Genomic DNA, 19,991 nt, shown 5'->3' on the forward strand with positions numbered 1-19,991 from the left:
CAAAGAAAGGAACCAAGTGCTAACTCAATAAACACAGGCCAAAGGACTCTTTGAAGCATAGTTCTCCTTGAGTGAGCTACAGAGCACTCAGGCAACGTGCACCGTACTGAGCGCACAGTACAGAAGTAAAGGCAGAGGTACATGATCAGGAAAATAAAATGCAATAATGCAAAGCTCATAAGCCTATTATTGCTGTGCAGATATTGTCCCTAAACTTGGATTATTCTTTATGACATCTAGTTCATGAATGGGCATTTGATAATAATTGCAACAGCAAGAAAAAAAAAACTTATGTATTAATCATTTAATGGAGTTCGATATCTCTGCAGGAAGATGGAGTTCATCAAATGAAATCCATGTAGGTCTTGTATCACACCAAAGGGTTTTCTTTAAGTGAAAATACTAGATTTCAGATGTTTACATGTAATGGAGAAAAAAAGATTGCTTCTCAATTTAGGAGTCTGCAGTAATTGTGAAAATGGTAACCTCTTGTTGAAATAAGTTTATGGTGAACTACATGGCCATGATTAAGAAAGAACCACTGCAAACAATTTTCTACTTGAATAAAAATGTTAATCAGCTAGCAAATATATTGTTTCCAGAACCTCAAACATTAAAGAAATAAAGTAGCCATATTATTTTTGCTTAACATTTTACTTACTTAACACACATGCCTTCTCCAAGATATTTAAAGAAGCTTTAAGGACATTGAGAACTGCTCTAATATAGTGGTTACTAAGCCACATGTGGCTATTCAACACTTGAAATGAGGCTAGTCTGAATGAAAATGTGTCGTAAGTGTAAGATACCCACTAGATTTCAAGGACTTCATATGAAAAGAAGAATGAAAATATCTCCTTAATATCTTTTCATATAATTTGATATTGAAATGAATATTTTGGATGTATTAGGGTAAATAAAATTTATTATGAAAATTAACTTCACCTGTGTCACTAAACATTTTTAATGTGGCTACCAGGAAGTTGAAAATTACATTTATGGCTTTTATTGTATTTCTGTTGGGCAGAACTGACCAAGATACCCAGGCAAAACATGATAGACTGAAATTTGTTTTCAGATACTGCTCAGCCTTCAGCATTTTGGTTCAAGATGTTTTAGCCTCAAAATTGAGTTATATAAAAATCCTAAAAATTAAGAGATGTCAGATAATACGTTTTACACAGTATCAATTCCCCTATGAGGAGATACTTAATTAAATTATAATTTTCACCTGTCACTGACTGAGGCAGTGAGGGAAGAGCAAGTCCCAGCCTTGTCTCATTATTTTGCTGTTCCATTAGCTACATTCAATTGAAATTTCAACAACAAACATGGATTCTACAAGCACAAGTCACTTCTCTCCTCAGAGAATGCTTCCCACTCCCCCTCATCCTATCCAGTGATGGCCCTTCAATTATGACATTCCATTCTGGAGACAAGCATGTTTGCCTCCCCTACTAAATTCTAAACCTCTACAGATAAATATCTCAAACATATTTGTATCTTCTGAAGGATCTAGCAGAGTGTGCCTGGCACAAAGCAAGCCCAGTGGTTCTCAATGAATGCATTCATACAAGGAGGAAGCATTTGTGAATCAATGCTTCCTAGGATTTGGGATAAGATACTTCCATAAAATACATTCCTTTCTGGAGAGGGTACCTTGACCTAAGTCAGACAGGAAGGGTAAACCTAAATGCCTTCAATGGCCAAGAAGGTAAAGGGAATGTGAGAAGTTGATGATATGCAGTGATAGGGAACGGTGGCATTTGTAACTGACAGGAGAGTACATGTCCCAACTAAAGGCATTATGACCTAACAGTTTTAAAATACATGGAAAATTTGATTCAGCTGAACATATGGGCTGCATTTCCCTGTTGATTAGTGACATTGAGCATTTTTTCATGTGTTTGTTAGCCATTTGTCTATTTTCTTTTGAAAAACTTCTATTTGTGTCTTTTGCCCACTTTTTAATGGGGTTGTTTGGTTTTTTTCTTGCTGATTTGTTTGAGTTCTTTGTAGATTCTGGAATATTAGCCTTTCATTGGATGTATAGTTTGCGAATATTTTCTCCTGTTCTTTTGCAGCAACATTTGAAAATGTCTGTCAAATAGCTGAGAGTAGCTTTTTATGGAATTTTGAAAACTAAATCTGGGAAATTTGGGAAATCCATGAACTATTTATGAACATGTCCAGCAGAAAACCTGAATATTGCATGCTGTTCTTTGTGAAAAAAATGCTAATAGATCAAAGGCAAAGAAAAAGACATCTCAAAAAGGGAAGGTGGTTAGTTTTTTTTTTCCCCAATCAGGTACTGATTTTCAAAACTCAGTTGAAGTCCCTTCTTTAACAAGATGAGGCCTATGGAAAGTTTCCAGGATGTTTGTTTTGAACATGCAATCATTTTTTTACCCTGCCACATTTGTAGCCATAGAGACAGATGATATTAGGCTGACTAATTAAAGGAATTCTCCAAAGTAGAGGAAACTAGAATTTTGATAAAAGACTCCAAAGGCTGAGGTGATAAATTATTTACAGCACTCAAGAGATAAAAAGTTACCTCAGTAAGAGTTACAAGTATTGATTAGTTTCATGGAAAATCCTTTGCCCTGGCCAGTAGAGGAGATGAATTCCATATTTATTAATAAATGGAATAAAAAAACTGAAATACTTAATTCATAGCAAATATACATTGATTAAAGCTCAACCTTACAAAGAATGTATATTTAACATAAGAGAACTGTGTGTGGTATGTATATACTGGTTCTGTTCACTCACAAGTTTATGTCAGACATTAGCCAAATCAGATTACAGCACCAAATTAGAGAAGGAAAAGAGGAATGCAGAAAAGAGATTAAATTTTTGGAAGAATTTACAGTTTATTTACTACTTTGTAGTTTATATATCTGTTTTGTGAAAATGCAGGCATTGGAGCATCTTCTAAATTACTTCCTTAGGAAACTCTCAGGCTGCACACTGCCCTCGGAACACTGGGTTAGTAGCAGAGAGGAGAGGACATCACATGTTACTCAATCTATACAAAAAGGCATGGCTTTAATTGTGTTTAGGTGCTTTGTACTTTTGCAGAGTGATATTCCCAATTAGTAATGGCTTATTTCCAATAAAAGTACCTACCTGATAGCCCAAGTTGTTGCATGATATAGTGAAATAAGAACAGTCTGTGGAGTCAGAAGGTGACAGAGCCACCTGTCTTTGGCTTCTTGCACCCTGATGCACAAACATGCAATTTTGGGCATATTACCAAACCTCTCAAAATCTTGTTTTATTTAACTGTATGACACGGAGAGTGAGATATTGTATTTGCCTTGCACAGAGCCAGGTACAGACTGGGTGTGTAAGAACCCTGAGTGTCTTTTCCTTTTCTCACTGAAATTGATCGCTCTTTTTACCTAGTGATTCATGACAGAACACTTTACTCTGTTGCAAGCGTTAGTAAAATAATGAATTTCAGAGTCTCCCACTTTCTCATCAATAAAATGAGGATATTTAGAAATGTGAAATCACCTCGTATATCGTGTCTGGCACATAGTAAATGCTAGTTCTATTTTTTTTCATTTCGTTTCTTTTTTTTCCTTTTTTAAAATTTTCAATTCACACATAATAATTGTACATATTTATGGGGTAAAATGTGATGTCTGGATATATGTATACATTGTGTAATGATCAATTGAGGGTGATGAACATATCCATCACCTCAAACATTTATCATTTCTTTGTGGTATGAACATACAAAATCCTCTCTTCTAGCTCTTTTTAGATACGTATATCTAACAATAACTTATTGTTGACTATAGTCATCTACTGTGCAATAGGACACTAGAACTTATTTTTCCTTTCTAATTGTAACTTTGTACCCTTTGGCTATCCTCTCCTTTTCCCCAGTGTGGCATGGATGTGTTCTGAGCGCTGTTGGCTGACTGCCCAACATCTATTACTGCCTTCCTTTTTACAAAACACAAAGTGTGTTTAAATGTTCAGAATTCTTGTGCTCTGTGACACCTGGGGAAGCCAGTCTCATCCCCAGCTCAAAAGTGGTTGCCAATCCTAAACCAATCATGTTAATCCTGCTTCCCTATCCAATAAAGGAATTCAGCTGTAGGCCAGGCAGATCATGGCATTCTTTTGGTGACTAATATCACATCAGGGTTGACATAAGATGAAAGGAAAGCCTGCTATTTTATTGTTGTGGTAAAGCTTTTTCTTTGTCCTGTTCAGTTGCCTGAGTTGCTATGTTTGTCATCTTGAAACCTTTTGGGTAGATTTGCAGGATTTGAAAAGTCCAGAAACCATCCCATTTTAATAAAGTCAATACATAGAGGAAAGCAAAGCCAAGGAAACTGCAAAGAAGCTGGAATCCTATTTTAACTGTACCTGAAGTCTTTCCTCTCTCTACACTTTCTATTACATGATATTTTAAATATCTTTAGGCATTAAGCTAATTTGAGTTGAAGTTTCTATTACATGCAGCCAACAGCATTGTAACTAACATAGATAAAGTCTGATTTTAACTTTAGCTTTTGAGAAAACCTTCATGAGCTAAATCCAACTACATTTTTCTAAACCACAGACACTAGGAGGTCAGTTTTTGGCCCATGATTTGGTCTGATCCATCATGTTTGAAAAGTTCCAAATCTTCAAATTGAAATATATAGGAAACTAAACTTTCCTGTGATTTTCCACTTGATATAAATGAGGATGCACATAGCTCTGGAATCTATACTAAATCAATGATTACCTTTTTTCTGTATGCCACTTTGTGTTGAATTTTCTGTTCCTTGCAACTGACAGCAAATTACATGATAATTGCCTCTAAAAAATACTAGTTCGATTATACTCTTGGTTGAGTTTGATTTTTTGTGTCTGTGGTCAACACTCTCATGACTATAGTTATTTTCAAAAAGATTTGCAGGATTTGAAAAGGCCAGAAACCCACTCATTAAAAAAATAAATTTCCAACTAGGAAATTAAACCAATGTGAAGAAATAGGCAATGTACCCTGTCCTTTTTAAAGTTTACAGTCCATGGAGAACGTGCCATAGAGTCCCCTCCTTGCACAATTCATACGTAGAAAATAGCTGATTGGTCAGCTGCCCATTGAATTTTTCAAAAGGCCAAGAGACAAGCTACAAAAATAAGAGATCATCTTAATCACAGCTGCTGTAGTGTGTTTTTACTTGTTTCAGGGCCAATCATATACAGTCCATGTTAAACATTAGAAAAATAACAGAAGTTAGTACCTGCAAAGCTTTGATAGTAGCAGGACTCATATTTTAAGCAAATAGCTAAATGCTAAAATTACTGCTGGCTTTTCAAAGTAGTGTCTCTGGGAGGTTATTTGCATTTTTACAATGATGCTTCTATTGTTAAGAAATATTTTTGGAATTATTCTTTCTTTGAAACCCCCCCCCCATAGCATTTTACATATTCTTTTTTCAATGGTCCATGATGGGAAATTTGATTAATTTCCTATCAAATATGGAACTGGCTTATTCTCAAAACCAATGATTAAGGGATATAAATTGGGTGGGCCATCAAATTGGGCAACACAGTTTGATCAAAAAAAGAAGTGAAGCTATAAAAAACTTATGTATGCAAGCATATGTTGAATGTTTTTTCTTATTTGAATAGGACAATGAAGAATACCTGCTATCAACCTCAGAAAAATAGAAAAAAAATTCAAAAAGTCAACAAAAATTTTCCTAGGAGAATACTAGTGTACTATGAGAAATGTATTCCTTTGGTTATGAAAGCATTTTCTTCTTTAAGAATATTCTGTGAAAATGCAAATATTCTTCAATGAGAGAGTTGGGGAATCACCTGTTAAATGAATATTTGATAAAAGTAACTTGGTGAGGAAAGCGGGAGCACAAAGGGATAATATTAGCGAGGTAATTGTTAAAAGAGGAGGGGCTGTGTCTACCTGAAAAAAAAATCTGAATCTAATCTGAAGTCTTGCCTAGGCCTTACCTATGGGTAGGAGAAGAATGGATACTGCATGATACTTCCACACAACCTCTCCCCATCCAGAAATGGGGAGAGATGCAGCCGTAGATCACTGTAAATAATAGAAATACAGTAAGTATTTCACTTTTATTAATTCAAAAACTTCTAGTCTTTACCTTCCTACATTTAGAAAGATTTTATGATTTCCATTTTGTTGATGAAGACAACTGTACCTTTACAATTTAATATACTACAGGTAGCCTTAGACTTTATTCTCAGAGACATTGATCATGTTTTATGGCATAAAGGAAACAAAAAGTAACTTTTTCTGGTACATAAATATCTGTAAGTACCCTTTTCACATTTTTCAGTATTTTTTCCCAAAAGATTTGTCACGACTGCTTCTGGAAGGATTGAGATGACATAGAGGTTAAAATATATGCGCAAAGAGGCATTTAAATCTCAAACAAACCAAATCCCGTTTGAAGTCAACAAAATGCACTTTAGTTTAAGTAGATTTAAAGCACTTTAGGGTAATGAATTGTCTCCAAGTTCTCTGGTAATACTAAAAACAAGGAAAACATAGTGGGCTGCATGGCATTTATTTTCTGACAATGCAAAGTGGGTTCATTCATCTCTAGAAGTAAACTTTGGCTTAGACTGAAACTCCAGTTTAAACTTATCCTGGGGGGCCCTGTTTACAAATGAAGGGATTTTATGCTATAGAATTCATAGCCAGGAGAAGGCTTGCTGGGAATGCTTTCCTTAATAAAGTAAAATCAACTTTATGCCGGGACTTATAGGACTTGGAAACTTGGAAAAAATACAGAGTAACTATTATAACTCAATAATAAAAAGACAAATAACTGAATTAAAATTTGGGCAAAAGGATTAGAATGGATATTTCTCCAAATAAGATTAAAAATGGCCAATAAGGATGTGAAAAAATGCTCAACATTATTAGCCATTACGGAAATGCAAACCCAGACTGCCATGAGATACCCCTTCACATCTACCAGAATGCCTATGATAAAAAGAGATAGATAATAACAAGTGTTGGAGAGGATGTGGAGAAATTGGAATCCTCATACACTGCTGGTAGAAATATAAAATAGTATGGCCACTTTGGAAAACAGTCTGGCAGTTCCTCATATTGTTAAACATAGATTTACTACATTGTCCAGCAACTCCACTGCTAGGTATTTTCCCAAGAGAAATTAAAACATATGACCACACAAAAACTTGCAAACAAATGTTCATACCGGCATTATTCATATTAACCAAAGATGGAAACAAGCCAAATGTACATCAACTGATGAATGGATAAACAAAATATGATATATTAATAGAATTGAGTATTATTCAGTGACAGAAAAGGAGTAGCTGCATGCTACAACACGGATGAACCTTGAAAAATTATGCTATGTAAAAGAAGCCAGGGACCGGCTTCTCACAAGGGACTATATATAGTGTGATTCTATCAATATGAAAGGTCCCAAAAAGACAAATCTATAGAGATAGAAAAGAGACTGTGGTTGCCTAGGGCTAGGGTGGATGGAGAGACTGGGTGGTATGTGAGTTACATCTTGATAAAATTGTTAAAAACACAGAAGGCAGCTTTGGGATACATAGCTCTCAGTGCTACAGAGAAAATGATCTTAGAATTTTTCAAACCAATATTTTCTCTTCTTACTAATAACTTTCTTTAATTTCCTGCTCTACAATACGTTCTTATATTTTATCTTTTAGCAGCAAGCTTGACAAAAAGATCATTTTTCTGAACAAATAGACTTGCAGAATGTACAAACGTTTTCCACAAAGTCCTACATAATCAGTAACAGATGTGCAAACAGAAGCCTGCCTTTCTGATTTTTAACCTAGGACTTGATGTCTTAGCAACCTAACACTCTAGTTGCCAGTCCCAAACATTCAAGCCCAGAATCTGAAATGGTGTTAAAAATGAAGGAAAAGCGTTGGATATGGTGGTTCACACCTGTGATCCCTGCATTTTGGGAGGCCACAGCAGGAGGATCATTTGAGGCCAGGAGTTTGAAACCAGCATGGGCAACATAACAAGACCCTGTCTCTACAAAATATAAGAAAAATTATCCAGGCATGGTGGCCCCCACATGTAGTCTCAGCTACTTGGGAGGCTGAGACAGGAGGATCACCTGAACCCAGGAGTTAGAGGCTGCAGTAAGCTATGATCACGCCACAGCACTCCAGCCTCGGAGTCAGAACAAGACTCTGTCACTAAAAACAAAAATAAGTAAATAAATGTAAAAATCGAGGAAATACAGTCACAGTGATGCACCAGCAAGATAAAAATGTATGAAATTTGATCCCAAATTTTTAGAAAATGCAGTACAAACAGGTCAGAGTTCATTCAAATGAAAGTCAAATGGAATCATTTTTCACCTCAGATTGTGATTTCAAAAAGGCCTCTTTCTTGTTCTTCATTGCCAGAGTGATTTCTTAGGGAGAAGACACAATCTGTTGAGTCTATTTTTGCCCTAACCTCACATCGATTTTAAAATTATATTTTGGTGTTCAGGGCATTACTGAGATAAATACTGATAGGAAACAAGAGGACGGAAAGAACAGAGTGCTCTAAAGCAGACAAGGAAGAGCCAGAGGTTGAAAAGGTCTTTTTGGTGACCCATTTAAACTCTCATTTCAATCGACTCTGTCCATTTTATAGATCAAATCGAATGAATTGTGCAGAGGAAATGAAATGTTCTCTGGTTGAAAAAAGACAAAAAAAAAAAAGGCATATACTTTCCCAAAAGGTTTCTATGTTTGGTGTTCCTTTGTTTAACTTTTTTTTATTCTTTCCTTGTTCATACTCACATGTGTCTTGTTTTATCCCTGCTTAAACACTCTGAGCCACTTTTTTTCATTATTTTAGCATATTACAAGGGTACAAACGTTTCGATTACTTGATGTGCTTTTGTGCAGTTTGAGTGAAAGTTATAAATGTGCCCATCACCCACATAGTGTGCACTGTACCCATTAGGTGCAAGTTTACCCATCTCCTCCTCCCCCTCCCACCTACTTAGTTTCTGTTGAGTTTTACTACTGTATGTGCACATCGGTGTTGCTCAATTAGTTCCAATTTAATAGTGAGTACATATGACGTTTTTTAATCCATTCTTACAAAAGTTCCCTTAGAAGAATGGTCTCTAGTTCCACCTAGGTTGTTACAAAAGATATTAGTTCACCATGATTTTATGACTGAGTAGTACTCACTAGTATACATACACCACATTTTATTAATCCACTCATGTATTGATGGGCACTTAGGTTGATGTCACATCTTTGCGATTGTGAATTGTGCTGCAATAAACATTCGAGTGCACATGTCTTTTTGATAAAATGACTTTTTTTCCTTTGAGTAATACCCAATAGTGGGATTGCTGGATCAAATGGGAGGGTCTACTTTTAGTTTTTTGAGGTGTCTCCATAATATTTTCCATAGAGGTTGCACTAGTTTGCAGTCCCACCAACAGTGTATAAGTGAACCTTCTCTCCCCATCCACACAAGCATCTGTTGTTTTGGGACTTTTTGATAAAATCTATTCTCACTAGGGTTAGGTGATATCTCATTGTGATTTTGATTTGCATTTCCCTGATGATTAGAGACTTTGAGCATTTTTTCATATGTTTATTGCCTATTAGTCTATCTTCTTTTCAAAAGGTTCTGTTCATTTTACCCACTTTTTAATGGGGCTGTTTGATTTTTTTCTTGCTGATTTGTTTGAGTTCTTTCTAGATTGTGGTTATCAGCCCTTTATCAAATGTATAGCATGCAAATATCTTCTTCCATTCTGTAGGTTGTCTATTCACTCTATTGATTGTTTCCGTGGCTGTAGAGAAACTTTTTAGTTTAATCAAGTCCCATTTGTTAATTTTTATTATTGCTGTGATTGCCTTTGAGGTCTTCTTCATAAATTCTTTGCCTAGGCTAATATTTAGAAGAGGTTTTCCAACATTTTCTTCTAGAATTCTTATGATTTCTAGTTTCATGTCTTAGGCTTAAGTCTGTTATTAATCGTGAATTAATTTTTGTGAGTGGTGAGAGGTGTGGATCCTGTTTCAGTCTTCTAAATGTGGCTGTCCAATTTTCCCAGCACTATTGAACAGGGATTCTTTTCCCTAGTATATGTTTCTGTCTGCTTTGTCAAAGATCAGGTGGCAACATGAGTATGGTTTTATATCTGGGTTCTCAGTTCTGATCCATAGGTCTATGTCTCTGTTTTTGTGCCAGTACCATGCTGTTTTGGTTACCATAGCCTGTAGTAGGGCTTGAAGTCTGGTAACTTGATGCCTCCCAATTTGTTCTTTTTGCTTAAGGTTGCTTTGGCTACTCAGGGTCTTTTCTGGTTCCATACAAATCACAGAACTATTTTTCCTAGATCTGTGAAAAATGACATTTTTTTTAAAATGGGGATTGCATTGAATCAGTAGATTGCTTTGGGTAATACAGATATTTCAGAAATGTTGATTCTGCCAATCCATGAGCAAGATATGTTTTTCCGTCTGTTTACATCCTCAGCAATTTCTTTTGTCAGTGTTTCATAGTTCTTCCTGCAGAGAGGTCTTTCACCTCCTTAGTTAAATGTAGTCCTAGGTATTTTATTTACTTTGTTGGTATTGTGAAATGTATTGAGTCACTGATTTGATTCTCGGTTTCACTGTTGTTGGCATATATGAATGCTACTGATTTGTGTACATTGATTTTGTAATCTGAAACTTTGTTGAATGTATTTATCAATTCTAGGAGTCTCTTAGTAGAGTCTTGGGGGTTTTCTAGACATAAGATCATATCGTCAGCAAAGAGCATTAGTTTGATCTCTTCTTTCCCCATTTGTATACTCTTGATTTTCTTCTCCTGTCTGATTGCTCTGGCTAGTACTTGCAGCACTATGTTGAATAGAAGTGGTGATAGTGGGCAACCTTGTCTGGTTCCAGTTCTAAGCAGGAATGCTTTCAATTTTTACTCATTCAGTATTATGTTGGCTGTGGGTTTGTCATAAATGGCTTGTATCATTTTTAGGTAAGCCCCATCTATGCCTATTTTGTTAAATGTTCTTATCATAAAAGGGTGCTGGATTTTGTCAAATGCTTTTTCTGTGTCTATTGAGAGGATCATATGGTCTTTGTTTTTGCTTCTATTTATGTGGTGAAATACATTTATGGATTTGCTTATGTTGAACCACCCTTTCATCTCTGGTATGAAGCCTACTTGGTCATAGTGGATTATTTTTGTGATGTGCAGCTGAATTAGGTTTGCTAGGATATTATTGAGAATTTTCACATCTATATTCATAAGGGATATTGGTCTGTAGTTTTCTTTTGTGTGTGTGTCCTTGCCTGGCTTGATATCAAGATGATATTGGCTTCATAGACTGAGTTGGGGAGGATTTCTTTCTTGTCAATGTTATGAAATACTTTCTGAAGTATAAGAACCAGTTCTTCTTTGAAGGTCTGGTAAAATTCATCTGTGAAATCATTTGGTCCAGGACTTTTTTTGCTGGAAGATTTTTTATTGCTGCTTCAATTTTGATACTTGATATTGGTCTGTTCAGGAATTCTATTTCTTCCTGATTGAGCGTAGGGAGGCTATGGGTTTCTAAGAATTTGTCCATTTCCTCTACGTTTTCAAGTTTATGTGCATAGTGATTTTTTTAGTGTTCAGAGATGATGTTTTGTATTTCCATGGTATCAGTTGTGATTTCTCCTTTTTCATTTCTGATTGAGCTTATTAGAGTTCTTTCTTTTCTGCTTCTCATTAATCTAGCAAGAAGCCTGTCAATTTTGTTTATCTTTTCAATGAACTAACATTTTGTTTCATTAATTTTCTGTAGAATTCTTTTGCTATTGATTTTATTTAGTTCTGCTGTTATCTTGGTTATTTCTTTTCTTCTGCTGGGTTTGGGATTGGTTTGTTTTTCCTTTTCCAGTTCCTTGACATGGTTCATTAAATTATTGATTTGTGATCTTTCTGTCTTTTGGATGTAGGCATTTAGGGCTATGAGTTTTCCTCTAAGGATTGCTTTAGCAGTATCCCATAGATTTTGATGACTTGTGTTCCCTTTATCATTTAGTTAGAATAATCTTTTGATTTCCATCTTAATTTCCTCCTTGACCTAGATATCATTTAGCAGTGAGTTGTTTAGTTTCCATGACTTTTTGCATAGGTGAATGATTCTGTTGGAGTTGATTTCTATTTTATTCCACTGTGGTCTGAGAAGATACATGGCATAATTTTTATTTTTAAAATTTTGTTTAGACATGTTTCTTGGCCTAGGATATGATCAATCTTAGAGAATGTTCCATGAGCTGATGAGAAGAACATATATTTAGTGGGTTTTGGGTAAAATGTTCTATAAATGTTCATTGGGCCAATTTGTTCTAGAATTCTGTTTAAGTCCATTTTTTCTTCATTTATTTTCTGTTTGGAGGATCTTTCCCATTCTGTCAGTGGGATGTTGAAGTCCCCAGCTACTACATTGCTGCTGTTTATCACTTTGTTTAGTTCAAGTGGGTTTTGCTTTATGAATCTAGGTGCTCCTATGTTAGGTGCAAAAATATTTACAATTATTATGTCTTCATGTTGAATTGTTGCCTTTACCATTGTATAATGACCATCTTTGTCTTTCTTTATTTTTGTTGATTTGAAGTCTATGTCATCTGATATGAGAACAGCTACATCAGCTTTCTTTTAATTTCCATTTGCATGGAATATTGTTTTCCATCTCTTCACCTCAAGTCTGAATGAGTCCTTGTGGGTTATACGTGTTTCCTAGAGACAGCAGATACTTGGCTTGTATTTTTTTAATCCATTCAGCCAGCCTATGTCTCTTGAGTGGGAGTTCAAACCATTCATATTTATTGAGAGAATTAATAAATGGGGTGGATTTCTGTTCTTCCTGTTGAGTAGAACTTTGTTGCTTTGTTTTATTTCTTGAGTCATTGTGGTATCTGGCCTCTGAACTTTATCTTTCGATTGATTTTACACTGGGGGGTGTTTATTGTGTTGATCTATGTGTAATGCAGTTCTGAGTACTTTGTGCAGGGCAGGTCTGGTCTTGACAAATTCCCTCAGTGTTTGTTTGTCTGATTAGGTCTTTATTTCTTCCTCATAGAAGAAACTTGGTTTTGCAAGATACAAAATTCTAGGCTGGCCACTATTCTGTTTGAGAAGACTGCGAATGTGGCCCTCATCCCTTCTGGCTTGCAAGTTTTCATTTGAGAAGTCTGCAGTTAGTGTGATAGGTATTCCTTGGTAAGTTACTTGATTTTTTTGCCTTACTGCTTTTAGGAGTGCCTGTTTCATGTTTACTTTGCCCAGTCTGATGACTAGGTGTCATGGTAATTGCCTCTTTGTGATGAATCTCCCAGGAGTCTTTTGGGTTTCTTGTATCTGGATATCTAGATTTCTCACAAGGTAAGGGAAATTTTCTTCGATCATTCCTTTGAATAGATTTTCCAACCCTTATGTACTTTCTTCATCACCCTCAGGGATGCTATGATTCTTATGTTTTGCCTCTTTACATAATCTCGCATTTCTTGTAGACATTGTTCATTCCTCTTGTTTCTCTTTGACTAACTTGTTTATCTCAAAGGTGTTATCTTGAAGCCCTAAGGTTCTTTTTTTCTGCCTGATCTAGCCTATTCTTAAGGCTTTCCTCATGTTTTGCAATTCCTCGAATGAATTTTTCATTTCCAGAAGTTCTGTTTAATAATTCCGTTTCTTTAGAGAATTTTTCATTCATTTCCTGAATTCTTATTGTAACTTCTTTGTTTTAGGTTTGTATTTTCTCGTATTTCACTGAGCTTTCTTACAATTTATATTCAAAATTCTTCATCGGTCATTTTAATCTTTTCATTTAGGTTGGTATCCATTTGTAAGGAGTTATTGTTTTCTTTTGGGGGTTCCCTTTCACTTTGATTTTTCACATTTCCTGAGTTCTTTCACTGGTTCATTCTCATCTAGCCTCTCAATTGAGAGCTAAGGGTGTCAGGGCTGGCTTATGGACCTGTCTCAAAGTGCCTGAAAATTAGTCCCTAACCATGCTTTAGAGAGGAGTGCTGGTCCTGAGTTGCATTTGGGGTGCTCTAGGAGGTTTGATGAACTTCTCAGGTTTTGCTACTTTGGTGGCTCCATTCTCAGTGGCAGGCTTGGCTGGAAATGTGCTCCTACTGCAGAGAAACAGGGTTCTTAGCACTCTTGTGGTTGCTGTGGGGGCAGGGGACACAGCCTCTCTGCACTGCTCTGATGTCTGGTAGGCGCCAGGTCATGCCCACCTATCCAAGCCGCCAGAGGGCGCTCCCACAAAATGCTACTGTGGTGGTTCCACTCTTAGTGGCAGGCTCAGCTGGGAAAGTGCCCCTGCTGAAGAGAAACAGGCTTCTCAGCACTGAGCACTCTCCTGGTTGCTATGGGGGGAAGGGGCCGTGGTCTTCTTGCATTGCTTTCATGTCCTGAGGGCACTAGGTCCTGCCCTCTTGTCCAAGCCACCAGTGGGCAATCCCACAATAGGCCACTGCTGTGGCTCCACTTTCAGTGGCAGGCTCAGCTGTTAACATGCCCCTGCCTTAGAGAGACAGGATTCTCAGCACAGAGCACAATCGCAATTGCTATGGAGGGGAGGGGCCATGGTACAAGCTGGCTTAAGCCAAAATTACTTTATGTGGTGACACTAAAGGAGGAGATGAGAGGAGGATGTATCTATGTGTAAGAATGCCAATTCTCTGGTCTCTTGTGGCACTCTCCTGGAGGGTGAGAGTTTTGTGTCCTGCTGCTTGCCAAAGTCACCCAAGTGGGGACAGGGCCCCCCCTTACCCTTTCACTGGGTTCTGGGTCTCTCTGGATTCAGTCTGCTCCGCTGTCCTCTCTTTTCTCTCTTCCTTTTTCTCAGCTTCGCAGCCTTTCTCAGTGGGGTCCCCGGATGCTTCTGCTGTCTTTCCCTATGATCCATGTCCAAGCTATAACTGTTCTTCATTCTCCTCAGTCCAACCTTCTACCCTCCAGCGGGGGCAGCCCAACAAGCCATGTCTCTAGTTGGCCATCTTGGCTCCCTGAGTCTGAGCTACGTTTTGGACTTTTGGTCTGTCTAGCATCTAGAAGAATTCCAACTACATAGCAAAGGTTCAAACATGTTGTTCTTGAAAGTGCTATTGTTTTCTAGTGTTCAGTGAGGTTTTTTTTCTCCCACTTCTATGCTATTGGAACTGAAAATTCTCAACTTTTCCAGACTTACATCTTTGTCTTCCTCATTTCTTTTCACAAAAGCAATTACATTTGTACTAATGAGGACGCACCTGTATTTTGGAACATGGCTTGGGTTTTATTAAAATCAACTAAAGAGAAGCACATAGATATTGCTGTGTAGTTGTTCACCTCATATGCTGGGACTGATGATAGGAGAGAGCAGAGAAATCTGTCAGGTAACCTCCAGAAAGGGCAATCACTCAAGCATCAGAAGAAAATGCTGAACTTTGAATTATATTTGTTTACATGTTGTTTCAATTGGCTATGTTTTTGTTTTGCACAATTTGGCTAATCAACAATCTCCAGATAAGTATTGGTGGCTTCTGATGATTAGAATTAAGAGGAAGCTATGTATATTCTCTTTCCCACTTCAAATCTCTACCATATGATGAAGGGTTAAGATTTGGCTACACACAAATGTTTATTAGCAAGCAGAAGAACAAGTAATGGCCAATAACTGAGCTGGAGAACAAAATAAAGCGTTTTAGTGGTAATATAACAAAGCTCACAGCAGCAATCTTCGGGCAAAATAAGTATTTTATGGCAGAAAGTTTGGTCATGTTTCTCCATTTTTAAATCTCTTTTATAAATTTGATTCCTTCCTTTCTTTTTATACTGTTTTTACTTTTTTTAGTATTAACAGTTTCACTTCAATTTTTAAAATAGAGTGTAAACACATTTAAAAACAGGTTTTGTATGAGGTACCATACAGTGACAAACTGCTCCTTTAAAAAAACTTCTATATCCACTTAAACCTCACCTGAGCACTTTCGTCGATGTTATGAGCTATTTCCCTCATTATTGTATCTAAAATATCCTTCACTCATTAGGCTGACAAATCTTATTTTACTCTCCTTCAAAACGTTATTTTCAACTCATGTCCCTCACAAAGCTTTTCTAAACTAATCCTTTTTAACTTTTTAAAAAATTATACTCTTGACTTCCAAATCCATATTCCTTTCATGTGTGTGTGTGTGTGTGTGAGAGAGAGAGAGAGAGAGAGAAAGAGAGAGAGAGAGAATCAATTACTAATTCTCAAGGAAGAGAGTGTATTTTTGTGTTTAATATTTTTTGTAGAAGTTTCATTTACAAAAACTCTTCTTGAAGACATTATGTAAAATGTTTGATTTCTTTACCTTCTTTAACATAGTATCTGATATTAATCTTCTTTTTTGTATAAAGTTTGTTTTTTACCATTAATTAATTGATATTATAATACCTCCTGGTTTTTGTCAGAAAAATAAAGTACCTATTGGGTACTATTATCATGAAAATATTAACTCTAAGAAAAGTAAAATAATTTGCTCCCAAATTACATACTGAGTAAATGGTAGAACTAGAATTTTAATTTAAATATGTTATATGGCAAAGAATCTGATCATAACCAGCATGAGATGCTGTATCCCAACAAAACGGAGATTTTAATTCTTGGGGAAAAATATATTATTGAAGCTAAATCAAAGTCAAAGAAAATATTTAAAGAATTTTTACAAAAATAATTGAATAACCTGGAATCTCAGAGATAAAGCAGGATCATATTTTAAAGAAACTGAAGGTCAGAAGCCACAAATCAACTACTAAAGGGCTTTGTATTCCTATAGGAGCTCCTGACCTCTTTGTTGCATTTTTACCATGAAGCAGATGAATACATGAACTTGACAGTTATCTGTTAACTAAGACCATGTAAAGATCAAGTTCAGATACGAGTGTAAACCTTTTATTTTCTAAATTTTGGTCCCATATTTCCTTTCAGTTTAGATCTGTTCAAAGTCACATTGAAAGTTTAAAACAATACAGACTAAAAAAGGAAAAATTGGTAATTGATATTAATTATTCAGTATTGGCAAACCTGTAATTCATGCCACCTCAGAAATTTTAATTGCGTTTGACATGTTCAAATTAATATTGTGCATCCAGAAAAGACATATTGCATTCAGACTTAGGAAGAACATATATTCATGCTGTTATCGTTACAGCATGACCACCAAAACAACAATTTGATTTTATCTATTTTAAATTATTGTGCCTATAGTCAGTCTCAGCTAGGGAATGGGAAGTTGTTGATCAAAGAATACAAAGTTTTAGATAGACAGGAGGAATATGTTTTGAGATCTGTTGCTCATCAGGGTGACTATAGTCAATAATAATATATTGTATATTTCAAAATAACAAAGAAAGTAAATTTCAAATGTCTCACCATAGAAAATGATAGGTAAGTGCGGTGATGGGCATGTTAATTAGCTTGATTCAACCATGTCACCTTGTATATAACACCAAAACCTCACACTGTGCTCCATAAATGTGTATAATTATGGCTTGTTGGTCAAAAAATATAATAATAATTTAAAATTTTCTCTTTTTATCCTTGACTTTTGACAATCTGATTAGACTGTGTTTTGGGGTAGTCTTCTTTGGGTTGATCCTATTTAGAGACTTTTGAACTTCATAAATCTCGATGTCAGTTTCCCTCCCATGGTTTGGAAAGTTCTTAGTGATTAGTTCAAGTAAGATTTCTATTCATTCTCTGTTTCTTCTTTTGGAACACCCATTATGCACACATTAATTGACTTGTTGGTGTTTCACATATCCTGTAGGCTTTCTTCGCACTTTTTCTGCTCTGTCTGGATAACTTCAAATGATCTATCTTTGAGTTTGCTTATTCTTTCTTCTGTGTAATCAAGTCTGCTGTTGAAGCTTTCTATTTTATTCTTTTATTTCAGTCACTGTATTCTTCAGCTCCAAAATTTCTTTCTATTCTTTTTTACTATTTTATCTCTTTGGTGAACTTTGCATTTGTTCAGTATTGTTTTCCTGATTTCATTGATTCGTCTATTTGTATTCTCTTATAGCTCAATAAGTTTCTTTAAAATAATTATTTGTCCAGAAATTTGTAAATCTCCATTTTTTTGGTTTGGTTACTGGAGATTTATTATATTGTTTTGATGATGCAGCATTTCCCTGGGTTTTCATGTTTCTTGTGGCCTTGTGTTGTCTTCACATTTGAAGAAGGATTTACTCCTTCCAAACTTAGCAGGAAGGAATTTTTCCTAGGAAGAAAAATACCTTCCATGAGTAGATTGGATAAGGTTTGTGTTCTGGGTCCAGATCTGTGTTCAGGAACACACAAGGACACAGGTTCTAGGGATATATGGGGGCGCTATCTCAGGGGGGCATACAGGGATTAGGTCTGGTGGGTGCATGGGTGTACATGCAGCTGCAGTGGATACCTGCTCTGTTGAGCATGCTGTTGCATATATCATCAAGGTGGCAGGCACATGAGGGCCAGGATTGGTGAACACTGGGAAAAGCTGCCATGGGCACCTGGTCCCATGGGTGCACATGCTCACCTGCAGTGGCATCTGGTCTTCTGGTCATATGTGCACAGTGTGGCATAGGCCTGGTCCGGTAGGCACATGACCATGTGTGTAGTGGCACTAGTAAGTGCCAAGACCTGTGCATAGGCATAGGCTTTACAGCAGGTGCCTGTTCTCAGGCATGGGCATGTGAAAACTCACTGTGGTTGTAACTCCAGGACCTCTGACTCCAGTGGAAGAAGGGATGGTACTTGGCATACTCTGGCTTCAGGGGACAGAGCAGCTGTGGTCTATGTCAGTAAAGACTACAGGAGCCCTCTGTAGCAATAGCTAGGGATGCTGGAGATGCTGGGATCCTTGGTGTCAATGGCTGCTGAGGGCCTCCCACTCTCCCTCTTCCCCCATGGGAGGAACTGGTGGCCAAGGGATTCCTCACCATACTGAGTGAGCCTGGGGGATGGGGCAACACAGAAAAAATGATTCCTGTCCCTTTCTATTAGCCATCCCTGATCTCTGCACTTCCTCTGGATTGCTTCAGCCCCCAAACTGCACCCAGGGGTTCTTCCAGAGCTATTCTTTTCTATAAATAGTTGACTTTATTATTGCTTTTTGGGGGGTAAGGCCTGGGATCACCTAGTGTGCCATCTTGTTGTTGTTGCTCTTCAAGCAATCTTTACTTTAGAGCTTTTTCTGTATCTGTATCCTCTTCTTGCTATGTTCTTCTCCAGATATCGTCTTATCTAGAAAGAGCATAACCTTTAAGTCTGCTCAAATAACACCCTCTGATCACCCCATTTTATACTGCATCCTATTCCCAATTACCCTTCAACCCCAGGACTCTTAGTCACCATTACTCTACTCTACATTTTCTTTCTTTAACACATATCGATTCCTTCCTTCTAACATATTCTAAATTATTTATTTATTGTGTTTATCATTTGTACCCTTTCTTACCCAACAGAATTAAGCTCCATAAGGACAGAAGCCTTTGTTTTGGTCATTGTTTGGTCATTCCTTGTCCATTGAGTATTGCCTTGTGCATGATAATTGAACCAATGAATGTATCTATTTGTTAAGGTACTATGTCACTGAAATGGAGTCTTGAATTGTGATAGCTCGTTACAATCGTGTTAAAGTATGTGTTCTTCATCGAACCGTACAGACAGCAGGATGTTCGCTAGTTGACATATAAATCTACCATCCCCTGTATCTCAACTTAAATAGACTATTTAATAGAGATTCACTTATGGACCAATGGGGTTTTAAATAAAAATACTTAACTCATGACAACTGTTTGTCCCCCACTTTGGCAAACCCTGATGCAATGCAAGAGAAATGGATGATTAAGCTCCGTGATTCATCTATATTTCCTTCTTATCTGTAAATATGTTCCTTTTAATTCTGTGATCTTTTGCTATTCTATGAGTCATTTCACTTTT

At 36.6% G+C, this 19,991-nt stretch overlaps 1 protein-coding gene across 1 annotated transcript in view; it reads left to right on the top strand.

Annotated features, from left to right (window-relative positions):
• The window catches only part of LOC105823915 (gamma-crystallin D-like), a 157,661-nt gene that overhangs the window by 18,233 nt on the left and 119,437 nt on the right, over nucleotides 1-19,991 (top strand). Inside the window, exon 4 of the mRNA XM_012661210.1 lies at nucleotides 2,264-2,308. Coding sequence (XP_012516664.1) covers nucleotides 2,264-2,308 — 45 coding nt within the window. The remainder of the gene's footprint in view (nucleotides 1-2,263; nucleotides 2,309-19,991) is intronic.

This window comes from Propithecus coquereli, unplaced genomic scaffold (assembly GCF_000956105.1).
Source record: "Propithecus coquereli isolate 6110/MARCELLA unplaced genomic scaffold, Pcoq_1.0 Scaffold70, whole genome shotgun sequence".
NCBI classification, from domain to species: domain Eukaryota; kingdom Metazoa; phylum Chordata; class Mammalia; order Primates; family Indriidae; genus Propithecus; species Propithecus coquereli.